This window comes from Falco cherrug, chromosome 1 (genome assembly GCF_023634085.1).
Source record: "Falco cherrug isolate bFalChe1 chromosome 1, bFalChe1.pri, whole genome shotgun sequence".
Lineage (NCBI taxonomy): Eukaryota > Metazoa > Chordata > Aves > Falconiformes > Falconidae > Falco > Falco cherrug.
Window position 1 is genome coordinate 51,609,468 of NC_073697.1, and position 13,093 is coordinate 51,622,560.

Here is a 13,093-nt window from a genome sequence, read left to right on the forward strand (position 1 = left end):
GAGTCTCTGGAGAAATCCTCCTACTCACTTTCCACAAGCTCCGAGAGTCCAGTGGCACTGTGTGCAGTACCTATGTAGGAGTAAAGTTTCTGGAAAGATTGACATTCCACTCAAAAAGCAAGCAGGCATTAGGCACCACATCATAAGCATGATTTGTACATACAGAATATAATGACACAGAGGAAGAGACTGGAGAAGTATTTTGTGCTACAAACACCATTGTTCTGATAAATGGTTTTATTAACTTCAGATATTTATTTGCTTATCAGCGTATGTTGAATCTTTTCATTTACTCAGAAGCCTCCTGGATTCTTATCTTAACTGCAAAGTAAGGGTCTGGTTCAATCACGAGTACATTGCATGTTTTTCTTCCATGCACTTCCATGGTTAGCTCTTAAGATGGTCTTACTTGCCCCAAGAACAAATGAAAATATTTGTATTAACATACATTGACAGACACTTTATTTTTAAAGGTGATAACAAGGATGGGAGAGAAGAGAATAACATTTGTTTACAGAGGTGTTGAAGTCTAGGACTCAACTTTTCTTTCTCTGGGAGCAGCAATACATTTGTAGATATGATAACAGTCTTAGTCATACCACAACTGCAAGTCATCAAATAGCATTAAGTTGAAAAGGGAGCAACTTCTGCACCCCCACAAAATGAATGCAAGTTATCAGGAGAGCAATAAAACAAAGGAAAAAAAGCATGGTGGAAAAAGGAAAAAAAGTAGGTGGAAAACTAAGGATGACGATATTATAGAGACTATAAATTTTAAAAGTGGAGGGGAAAACTATTCTTAAAAGGTGTTTCTTTCTAGCATAGCTATTATTGTACAATGATCATTTAAAGTCATTAAAATAATTTTGCACACAACCAATGAGACAGCCTTGCTGCTTTTTCCATACAGGCATCTCTGATTAAATCCTTTATGGGTTAGCTGTGATAAATCTAACACATTCCACAACTGGAAAGTTAAAAATAAGCAAGCTTTTTGTAATTTCTCAGTTGATAATCATCATTATTAACCTTCTCCACCAAAAAAACCCCAAACAAATGGGGGGGGGGGGGGGGGGGGGGGGCGACAGGACAACGATGGACCCACAACCTGCAGAAAAGCGATGCAAGAAAGATAAACCTCACCAAGCTCACTTATTTTTGTAGAGGAAGATCTAAAGTTATCATAAGAACCTACACAATGCTCAAGAGAATTTCAGCAGTTCTGCAGTTTAAGCTCTTCACCACAAACACACTCTAGCAGTTCATCAGGTTACCATCAAAAGTGGCCCTTAAAAAAGACCCAAGACAATTGCTTTGCAAGTCCACAGAGCCTTACCCTGCCTAGTAAGCACTTCTAATAATTAACTGACTGAAAAGGATTGGTTTCATTTCCCAGTTTACTGTTTCCAGTCTCACCTAAATTTTTCAATGAAGTGTGCTGCCTGCTGCTGCAAAGGGCCCTCTAGCAGCATGAGTTTCAAGAGTACTGTAGTGTAGCAGGGATTTGTTCCAGTTTTATTTGAAGATGAATGTACAGGTACTAGGTACTTCCAAATGTTTTCCTCCAAAGCCACTGTAAAATATCTCCAGAGGTTACCAGTTTTTGCTGCTGCTGAATGCAGATACATTATATTAGAGAACTGGTTCAGATGAGTAATGTGCTTTTAACTTTTCAACTCTTTCCATCTAATGCATTCTGTCTGCACAGTGGAACACACCAGGTTCCTTTTGGAGGAAACTCAATTAACAGATTATATTCCAACCACTCACTAGATTAAATTTTTAAATGTGCACAAGAGGAACCTTGAGTCCTTAACACCAAACAATTTACAGAGCCTCTATTTCATGACATAAATCTACTAATGTGAGTATAGTTCTTCCCCTTCTACCCTCTGGCTGCTCATTTCTACCTTTCTAACACTCTGGGACTATGCTAGATCAAACATTTTGTTATCATAAACTAACAGATTGACTTCCTAAGTGGAAGGTGGAAGAAGATTGAGCTAGGGCACTTTTCAGCTCTGGAGTTCCCAACATAAAAGGACATGGGCCCATTGGAACAAGTCCAGAGGAGGGCCACGAAGATGATCAGAGCTGGAACAGCTCTCCTGTGAAGACAGGCTGAGAGTCGGGGCTGTTCAGCCTGGAGAAGAGAAGGTTCCAGGGAGACCTTACAGCAGCCTTCCAGTGCCTAAAGGTGGCTTACAAGAAAGCTGAACGACTTTTTACAAGGGCATGTGGTGATAGATAGATTTAGATTAGATGTTAGAAGAAATTTTTCACTATGAGTTGCCCAGAGCAGCTGTGGATGCCCCATCCCTGGCAGCGTTCAAGGCCAGGCTGGATGGGGCTTGGGGGAACCTGGTCTAGTGGAAGGTGTCCCTGCCCATGGCAGGGGGCTTGCAACTAGGTGACATTTAAGGTCCCTTCCAACACAAACCATTCTATGATTCTAGGATTCTTAATCAGGTTCATTGTGTGAATGCAAAAAGTGTTATCAGTATCTTTGTTATCAGCCAAAGAAAACATTTATGCATTTCAAACAGTGAAAGGGGCAAAGATGGATAATCTTTCCTCAAATACATGGGTGTCTAATACTACTCCTATCTATGGTAAAAACACCAGCAGGTTATTGACAGCAATAGCAGCAGATCTGAGAAAGCCAATTCCCATTGTTCTGCACCAACTATGATGACGTCCCAAAATTTTATCTGAAAATAGTCATTAACTTTTGTTTAGATAGAATCTTTTCTCCCCTACAGCAATGCTTGGCAAATGAGCTTTCCAGAAGTCTGAGTAATTGCAGGTAAAATTTGAAGGGGCATTATAAACTGACAGATAAATTTTTAAGTAATTAATATTCCAAGGCATAATACTCCTTTTCTAATAATCAAAGATTTTTGTGAGATTTCTTCAGGCTTCGCACAAACATTTCACTCTGCATCAAGAGTTAGTGTGTACAAGCAAACTGCCAGAAAATGAAGACATATAGGCGCTAAAATAGAGCTTTGAAGCAAAGATTCTTTTTAACCTTAAGTGGAAGAGGTTAACACTCTGAAAATATTTGTAAATTAGAGAGGTTCCATATTTGTTAGCTATCATTTAGCAATGGGTTGGAGACACACTGTTTTACATTGTTACAATATATCGTAAACTGTTTAGAAGAATTTTTTTGTACTATTTATAAATTCTAAGTCACACAGTTTATAAAATAATTTTCTTCCAAGAGATACAAAAGCACCTCATAACCTTCTTAAGTACAAGCAGAACTCTGCACATCTACAAACAAAACGTAACAAATTTATTTCTGTCTGCAAAGCTCTCAGTACAAATACCTTCCCCATATGTTCTCAATTTCAGAGCAAGATATTTGTGCATATTTCCTTAACAGCAAAAACAAGGACAGAACAAAAATTAAGTCCTTAATCAAAAAGATTCAAGCATTGCAACTTAGCATTACAATGCTGTCAAAAACTTCCCAAACTCTCACCTCCTAATTCCTACGTGATTCCGCCTCTCCAACCTTACTGGCTAGCAAATGTACATGAATGATGCAAAAAACCCCAAATAAAATCTTTTTCATCCACATATAAAAGATCGTTACCTTCACACTGTCTCCCAGATTTCTCTGTTATCCTAGGACATCCTCTTACCTGCTGACTGGCAGGCAGTCCATTTTTACGTAAGACACTTCACATGCTTGAAAGGACTTAAGCATTACAAGAAATGGTGTTACCTGGGGTGACAGACAGTCCAGTTCAAGTTACCATCATGGCTGGCTTGAAGCAGTTACTTCAATCCAAATATCGCAGGCAAGTATCAGATCACTATCGTACTGTGAGAAATTTCTCCCAACTCTGCTTTCTTTTCATCTGAACCAAAAGTGAAACGTCCACTGGGCCACAGAAAGCTGCTCTCTAGCCCAGCAAAACAGAAAACTTACCTGGAATGTGGATTCATGTCTTTCTTCCAAAAACATTACATTACTAGCAGCAGTATTCAGATATTCACACGCTAATTAAGTATGTTGAAGGTCCTTTCTTCCTAGCTCTGCTCTGTGTACACATAGAGGAAGTGGATCCACTAACAAGAATGATGTTTTTAAGCCTATTTGGAGAATCCGGTGTTGCAACCTCCAGAACTGTCATCTGAGCTATTTCTTTTTGCATTGCTTTAGGGCTGTATCTCAAGGAAGGAGGATGCATAGAGTGGATGAAATACAGATACCAAAAAGGGGTATGTAGCAGCTGGACAGAAACTGTGCACCTGGGAGGCATAAAAAAGTGTCAGGAGATTTGAGCCAGTGTTTCAACAGACTTCACCAGACTTCATTAGCAAGCAGCCATTGGTCTTCCTCACTATCCACTGTGTTTCTCTTGGCACAGACTACTAAAATAATGACAGAACTTTTGTGTTTAAGCAACTGGCAACTCTCCTGTAATTTGCTTGCATGAATACTGATGACTCAATGGTTTTAAAGTTTCAGAAGTCCTAATTAGTAGTGTATATGCTTTGCTCGCTAATAAACGTCCTGTCCAGGAGCATCCTTGAAAAAGCAACTATTTTTTTTTTTTTTCAGTTTAAACATGAGAGTTGACGTATTGATATTTATTCTATTCCTAATACATACACAAACCCCTAACTTACATAAACAGAAATTTTCTAGAGAACGCAAGGGCTTTGAGTAGAAATAGGAACACCCACCTTTTCTTTTTTAAAACCAAAAAACCCTCAACATTTATAAGTCATCTCAAGCTCAACAACTGAAATTTTTTTCATTAAATTCAGATTTGATTTCCACAATAAATTCACAAAGCACTCTTCCCATTGCGAAACGAAATATACAAGGACTAACAAAAACACTACCTAATGATATATTAGCAGAAGATAGATTGAAAATTGCTAAGAAAAAACCTACAGTGAGTTCGATACAAATGAAGTACCTGTGCAGCTGAGGATGAGTGTGTGCTTAAGTGCTTTACTGAGTCAGAGCCAGGGCATTCATTAAATTACTGGATTATGCTACAAGATATGGATCATGCTGCAGGAATAAGAGATGGGTGTTTCCAGGAAATAAACTACTTAACATTCATGTTGATGCTATAGCCTTAAACACAGTATAGGTAAGTAGAGACTGGAAGGAAAAGCACTGTTCAGAAATACAGATACGTTGGCAAGAATAAATCAAGAATCACTGAATGGTTGAGGTTGGAAGGGACCTCTGGACACTATCTGCTCCAACTCTGCTCTGGTCATGCTGGGCCACCTACAGCTGGTTGCCTAGGACCATGTCCAGATAGCTTTTCAGTATCCTCACTGACGGAGAGTCTACAAACTCTCTGGGCAACCTGTGCGAGTACTCCATCACCCTCACAGTAGAAACTGTTATTATTATGACAAATAACATCAGACCAAAATAACTGTAGAAGAAAATACTGGATGAAGAAACATGATCTTATCAAATGCATTTGCGATCTAAATCCAATAAAATCTTGGTTAAGAGACTCCAGCATGACACAACGGCAATAGTATCTCATTCTGTAGCATTAAACACGTGCATATATTAAGATGGGGGTGGAAAGGGCAATGACAGTAGCACCAGGCACTGAGAAGATTTTCATAGGAACAGATGAGTCACAACTGAAACGGAGAAATACATCAGTGCTCTGAAGTCCTCTTTTACAAGGCTATAAACAAAAGCATCTATAATACAAAACTGCATAGGGTACACAGGCCTGTAAAGAGAGCCATGACAGAAATCAATATGATTTTAAAAAGCCCAATATTTATACAGAGTAAGAAAATCTCCAAATTGGCTAGAGAAGAATACCTGAAAGAATCTGTGTAAACCACCACTAGACTGACAGTTTGTATTTTCAGAATCTTGCGTGAATGTGGACACCAACAACAGAAACCTATGTTTTCCTCTTTCAGTCATAACAAAGACCAAGATAACTGCATGCCATCCTAATACTACTGCTATTCTTTGCCTGTTGAAGCATACTAAGAAACTTGAGAATGAAGGAAGAAAACACACCTGTTAGCACTGATCCTAAATTAATAATCATGTAATTAACATTAGAAGTGTCAATTCTCCATCATCGCTGAATACTTTCACAGTGGGAGAGATGACAAAGTTGGTAATGATACCTCCATCTGGAACGTGCCTTTTAGTAACAAAAAACCCAGAACACTGCAGCAGCCAATTCTGAATTAGATGCAAACAGTAGATGTGCTAACACAGCCACAATATTGGCCTGAACTATGTGCAGAGCTCAGCTGCATCTGATACACGCCATGCAGATATTCACACATTTAATAATTTTAAACTCATGGATAGCCTTATTACCTTCAATAGAGTGACTCATTTATGAATGCAAGGGCAAGCACATAAGCAGTTTCAGAATCAAAAGTCCAATTTTAAAGAAAGTTAAGGAGTAGTAATTTTGCTAGACCTCAAACACAAGACCTTCTTGCACAAGTGTCAGATTAAAAATTGAATTTAAAACTTGAACTCAGCAGCTGAACACAAGAGCCAGGTATTTTTTTTTCTACCTTTTGCACAAGACATTTCTCTCATCCCGTCAGTCTTCTCAATCTTTGAAACTCAACGGCTTCACAGTGAGGGGAGGGGAAAAATAATACCATTCTGCCTTTCAAAGTGTATCATGATTCTTAATCCAACTTCTTATCTGCCTGCAAATCTTCATTTCTGTTGCTCTGTTTTCACATATCAGCTTACTACTCCCTCAGTCTACATTATAGTAGTATCTATTCATCCACATCAGAATTCATATTAAAGCTAGAGTTAGCACACAATGTAGCCAACTGAAGAAATTAAATCAAAACCTTAATATTATCATAAATTACATTTAATTCTTCCTGCCAATTTTTCAAATAGACTCCTTTCCTGTTGTGTTGTACGCATAATAAAAATTGGATGGGAAAACTCGAACATATGCATGGGGTAAGCTGCAGAAGAAATGTCTCTTCCACAACAACAGGTTAAAATAAACTGCAGAAATTTATTTTCCTACTTTACAGTGTCTCTTTAAACAGATTTTAGAATACATATACACAAAATAATCTCCCAAAGTTTACTATAAGCCAATTTTGCACAGAAATTGCTTTCATATTTACCACTTTTTTCAGCTTTCTCCCTGCTACGGGAGTAGCCAGGAACTGAAGAAGAAAAAGTTGCACTATCCCCTGAAGATGGTCCCGAGTTCTGATTGTTCTCACTATGGTCCACAGCAGCAGCGTTTAGCTGGGACCTTCCAAGATGCAGCTGGGGGTGAGAGGGACTTGAGGGGGGATCAGGATCTGAGTTCATTTTAGCTGTAAAAGAAGAGAATAATGATTAATTATCAGGTAGTAGGGTTACAATATAAAACCAGAGTAAACACTTAAAATCTGAATATACTTGTATAATTAGTTAAACAAAAAGCATAGCAAAGAGCAAGAAGGCTGACAGCAACTTCAAGATGTATTTATACATTCTTCAGTAATTCCAAGTATGAGCAGCTATTGTTGAGTAAGAGTGACCATATATAGCATTGTGCCAGAATAGCCACTGCTATAAACCAAATAAAAACTGATTTTGAAGTATAGATAAACACTAGAATTAATCAATCCTATAAATACTGGATACAAATAACTACTTTGAATCTAATGTTCTACTTACACATGCAAGAAATAAAGACTAGCCCCTAACTTTTTACAGAACAGTACCGACGTGTCCATAATGATAGAAAAATTTCACTATGCATCAAGGGCCTGGTTCACAGCCACCACCTAATCAGGCAACAGCGAGAGACAAGAAAGGTAAGAAGGCAAAGGAGGAGATGTAAAACTCTGCCACTGGAAATGAGGTGAGGGACACCACTAAAGATGCTCTTTATGGCCATTTCCAATTGTAATACATACAATCCAAAAACAAGCTATTTACTACTATATCCAACTATACAAAAAAATAGTATTCATACAAAAAAAACCCAACCACTAAGTCAGGAAGGGAGAGGTCTTACAGTTTCTTACAAGAGAAGGCCTTTTAACTTTCACTGTAAGCCCTCTCCTAAATGATGTGAGGATCTCTGTTCTCTATTATAAAGTTCCTTAAATAAGGAAACTTTCATAAAAGCGCTTAGTGAAAACTCAGCTTTTATAAGACAGGCAGCAGCAAGGTGCAGGCATACGCTGCTACCACAGAATAACTCAGAGCGCTCCCGGTGCTTAAAAGTAATTCCCCTCAAGTTAAACAATTTGCAAGGAACACTGGAGAGGGTGTCTGGCTACAAACTTACAAACTGTATTTTTTAATTCTGTACATTCAGAATACTGACCTAAAGGTGCCCTTGTAAAGGTGAAGGTAGCATAGCCAAAACCAAAGATCCACTGCTCAACTCAGCCAACAACTACCCCCACTGAAAAGATGCTAAAATCCCAGCAGGATGCTACAAGCACCAGCAACTTATGTGTTGTTGTGTTGTTATGTTGTTATTTAAGTACACTTACTACTGTAAAACATACTCTTTGTACTTCAGACAACTTGCTTGCCCAAATTAAGCTTCCCTGAACCAGAAAATATTTCACTGATACAAGTAAATGCATTTCTGTATTATGTTTCTACATCAAGTTATAAATAAACCAACAGAGTTCAGTCAACCTTCAAACAATCCCAGGAAAACACAAGAGATTAAAATACTTTCCCGCTAAACCAGCACGAGTATTTTTAACCACTATACAAACACAAAAGTTACTTCACCTCTGGTTTTAAGCTTGACCTTAGCGCTTCGGCAGAGACGAGCAGAAGCCCCACGGTGCCAGGCTCCGGCTCCCGGAGCGCACCCCCCCCCACCCCAGACCGGGGTCCCGGGCGGGGTCCCGGCCGAGGGCCCGCAGCAGGCCCAGCTCGGCGGCAGCCAGCCACCAGAAGGGCTCCCGTCCCCGGCCACCGCCGCCTGCCCCGCAAAGCACACCGCCAACTTTCCCTACTGCGGGCTCAGGCGCGAACCGAGGCTAGCCCTTCGGCTTGGCTGTAGGGCTGCTTCTAGAGGCCTGCCAGCGGGAGGCGGGGTAAGACTCTGGGGAGCCCGGGAGAGCTCCGAAGGCAAGGGGGGGGAACCGGGAGGCACCGGCGGGCCCGCGCCGCCCCGGGCCGGCCGAGCCTAGCTGCCAGCAGTGACTCTGCAACCCCCGGCGGGGCAGCCGGAGGGATCGGCCTCGTTCCCCGTGAGGCCGGAGGGCGCCCGGGCGGCGGCTGCCACCCCGGAAGGCCGGGAACCCCAGCACGTCCCCCAAGCACGGCGGCGGGCCAGAGGGAGGCCGGCAGCTCGGGCCGTCCTGCCGGAGGTCCCCGCCCCAGACGCTCACCGAGTCCGGCAGGACGAAATCACCAGCGGGGACTCCCGGCCACAAACTCCCCGGCGGCTCCAGAGGCTGCGAGGCGCCAAGTGGGGCGCCACCCACCGCCCTACGGGGGCGGCCCCGGCCCGGCCCCGGCCCCAGCCCTCTGACCGCCCCGCCCCGCCCCGCCGCCACTCACCGCCCACCACGGCCCGCGGAGGCTTCGCCGCTGCCGGGCGGGCCCGGCGGGTGGAGGAGGAGACGGAGGCGGGGGCGGGCCGCGCAGGGGTGGTGCACCGGCCGGCGGGAGGAGAAACGCGGCTGGGGCAGCGGCGGCAGCGCGTCGTATGCGGCCTGTTCCCGCGCTGGGGGGCGGCGGCGGCGTGCCCCGCGGGGATGGGAGGCGGTGTCTGGCGGGGGGCGGCTGGGGCGGCCGCGGGCAACTCCAGAGTGGCAGCATGGGGCAGCAGGGGTGGCGCCCGCCCTCGGGAGAGGCTTCGTGGGGCAGCCGCTGCGAGGCGGGTTCTGGCGAGCCGTGAGGCGGCGGCGGCCTAGAAGCGGCGAGAAGGCCGCCCCGAGTGGCCACCAAGCGTCGGGGAAGGTGCCCGACAGCCTCCCCGGGCATCGGTCCCGAGCTGTCCGAGTGCGGATATAGGCCTTCCCCTCAACCAGGGCCCTGCACTTGTCCTTCCGGGGAGCGGGAGGGGCTGGGGCCAGCCCTGCCGAAGCGCCTCCTGTGAGCGAACGGGGAGGCGGGCAGGGCTTCGGGCCCTGTCAGCCGCGGGGGGCGAAAGCGGCTTCCTCGGGTCTGAGAGGGGGCACGGCCCTCCTGCCTCCGAGTTCCTCCGTAGAGGGCAGAAGGAGTGAAGAGAAGGGGGAAAAGGGTGAGAACAGAGTAACTACTTATTCCTGAATGTCTTTTAAGTTGCTACTGTATACACTACTTCTGCCTGCATGGAAAGCACCTGGGCTGGTAGCGAGCTGTAAACTTGGGTGTATGTGTTGTATTGGTTGTATTGGTAGTAAACGTCTTTTTAGAAATAATACACTGTTTCTGATTTTTTTACCTAAAGAATAAATAAGTCAAGGTCCCTACGAAGTACTGTGAATAGCTTCTAATTAAAAAAACACCCCAACCTCACAAACTCAAAATAGGAGATTAAATTTAAACTTCAGCCATTCATATTTAGTCACGTAAGTTGATTTTTCACAAGTCCCAAGTTGGCAGCAGATCATGGGAAGCTGTGATATGTTCCATTTTTCAAATGCCAGTTAGATCCTACTTGTTGATGTCACTGCATCTTGGGGTGATCCCCAAACAAAAATATGGTCCCCAGCATCCTTACTGTTTCCTTGCCTTGGAAGTCATAACAAAATTCTTTCTTTTACCTAAAATAAGTTTCAAGAAACATAAAGTTATGCTTCTGTTTACTTCAAATTAAAATAAATTTTGGAAAGAAAAGAGTTACTTTTAGGAAGATCATTTCAAGTCTGAGTGTAATATGGTTTTATCAGGAACATACAATGCCCACCTTGTGTTTTATGTTTAGGTGTTTCTTTAGAGTAGACTGACAGCATGACTGAACTCAGATATGACAAACTTCCTACTGCTGCAATCTGCTCCCCCAGCTATTCACATTTTCCGCAAGATATTATTCTATACCACTGATTTGATATTTAGTGGGTGTGCTTAATGGATGTAACTTGCTTAGGGAACAGGTGGAATTGAGGGTGGTAGCTGGAGAAGTAACTGAAAAGGAAATGTAAAAATAAGTCTCCCCTGCTGCTTGTGCCTGTTCCTTTCCAAGGCACAGTCAAACATGGCATAAGCCATTCCAGGGAAGTTCAGTTTAAGATTAAAACTGACACACTGACTACTAACCTGCTTAACAGGGAGACTCACTGTAAAATATATTCTGTGGTTGCTTATGACCGATCTTACATTGAAGATGCACATTACTGCCATTGCTGAACTTGATCAGGTCCTTACTTAAGATGAGGTCAACTAACCCTTTGCAGTACATGAATATCACACACACCTTATGTACTCACATACATGTTATATAAATACATATAATATTACTGAGAGTAAACTAAGCTCGGACATGATGGCAGCTTCTATTATGAACTTCACTCATTTCACTTTGGCTTACACTTTATCACAAACTATTAGTTTGCATTTGGCATTATCACAGTTGCTAGTTGTTACAGCTACAAAGAAACATGGAAGTACTGTGGTATCTTGTCACAATCCTTTTTTAGTTTCAGTTATGTACTATGACTTACAGAATTAACAGAATGGTTGAGGTTGGAAGTGACCTCTGGAGGTCATTGCTCCAAACCCCCTCTCATGCAGGGTCAGCTATAGCCAGCTGCCCGGGACCATGTCCAGGTGGCTTTTGAGTATCTCCAAGGATGGAGACTCCACAGCCTCTCTGGGTGACCCGTGCCAGTGTTTAGTCCCCCTCACATTAAAAAAGCTTTTCCTGATGTTCAGACAGAGCCTCCTGTATTTCAGTTTGTGGCCATTGCCTCTGGTTCCTGTCACTGGGCAGCAGTGGAAAGAGCCTGGTTTCATCTTCTTTGCGCCCTCCCTTCATGTATTTATATACATTGGTAAGAACTTCCTGAGCCTTCTCTTGTCCAGGCTGAGCAGCCCCAGCTCTCTCAGCCTTTCCTCACAGGAGAGGTGCCCTAGTCCCTTCGTCATTTTAGTGGCCATTTGTTGGACTCTCTCCAGTATGTCCATGTTTCTTGTACTGGGGAGCCCAGAACTGGACACAGCCCTCCAGGTGTGGCCTCAACTGGTGCTGAGCAGAGGGGAAGGATCACCTCCCCTGACCTGCTGGCAACACTTTGTCTAATGCAGCCAGGGATACCATTACTCATCTTTGCAACAAGGGCACATTGCTGGCTTATGTTCAACCTGGCGTCCACCAGAATGCCCAGATCCTTTCCTGTCAAGCTGCATTCCAGGTGGGTGGCCCCCAGCATATATCAGTGCCTGGGGATGTTCCTCCCCAGGTGCAGGACATTGCATTTCCCCTTGTTTAACTGCACAAGGTTCCTGTCAGCTCAGATTTTAGAAAATCCTATTGCAACAAAATAAAGGTTTCAGTTCAGCCAGTTTCTTTTTGGATTAGAGTGTGGGTATTTCCTGAGCTAGCTCGACGGCATCAGTAAGCGAAAACCAACCTTGGGAGAGAGACAGAGTTGTGCTTGTTGGAAGGAAGCCATGGGAGCAAGAAGAGAAACTTTAAGATATGGAGCTGTCTGCAGGGCTTGTGGCCTTGTAGATAACGGGAGTTGCTAAGCTGCTGTGTCTGCAATAGAAAAAAAAGCTAACAGTGGAAAACTACTTAGCATAGTTACAGGCTGATACGCCAGCCCACTGTAAAGGTATAAAAGGCTTGCTTGATTTTAATAAAGTTTCTTCAAGGTGTCTTTGATCCGCTCTCGGAGTCCATGCATCAGTACGCCACATCAGAGAATCAATAATCCTTTTATAAATATTTTGTAAGTTTACACAGTGATGTTTTTTTGCCTTTTGCTGTTTTCTGTAAACATTATTTACTCAAGAGATGATGAAATGTAGTAGGAATGACTGCCTGGGATGTACACTGAAATTAACTGCTTTTTCATATAGTCATCAATGAGTTATAGAAATATACTTCAACAGGGACATATAATGATCTAAGCAACTCGTATGTTGCCTCTGTTGGAGTGCATGTGATACAAACTGACATTT

The 13,093-nt window shown here is 43.1% G+C and overlaps 1 protein-coding gene across 2 annotated transcripts in view; it reads right to left on the reverse strand.

Annotated features, from left to right (window-relative positions):
• Nucleotides 1-9,510, reverse strand: part of WFS1 (wolframin ER transmembrane glycoprotein) — a 33,990-nt gene extending 24,480 nt beyond the window's left edge. The window contains exons 1-2 of one of the 2 annotated variants that reach the window (XM_055721096.1): nt 9,373-9,510; nt 7,141-7,338 (exon numbers count right to left, since the gene is read on the reverse strand). In XM_055721096.1, the coding sequence (XP_055577071.1) occupies nt 7,141-7,333 (193 nt within the window). In that variant the 5' untranslated portion in view covers nt 7,334-7,338; nt 9,373-9,510. Of the gene's footprint in view, nt 1-7,140; nt 7,339-8,764; nt 8,918-9,372 lie in introns of those variants that run through there. The other variant, XM_027814209.2, reaches the window with a different exon arrangement.
• Between the last annotated feature and the right edge of the window lie 3,583 nt (nt 9,511-13,093).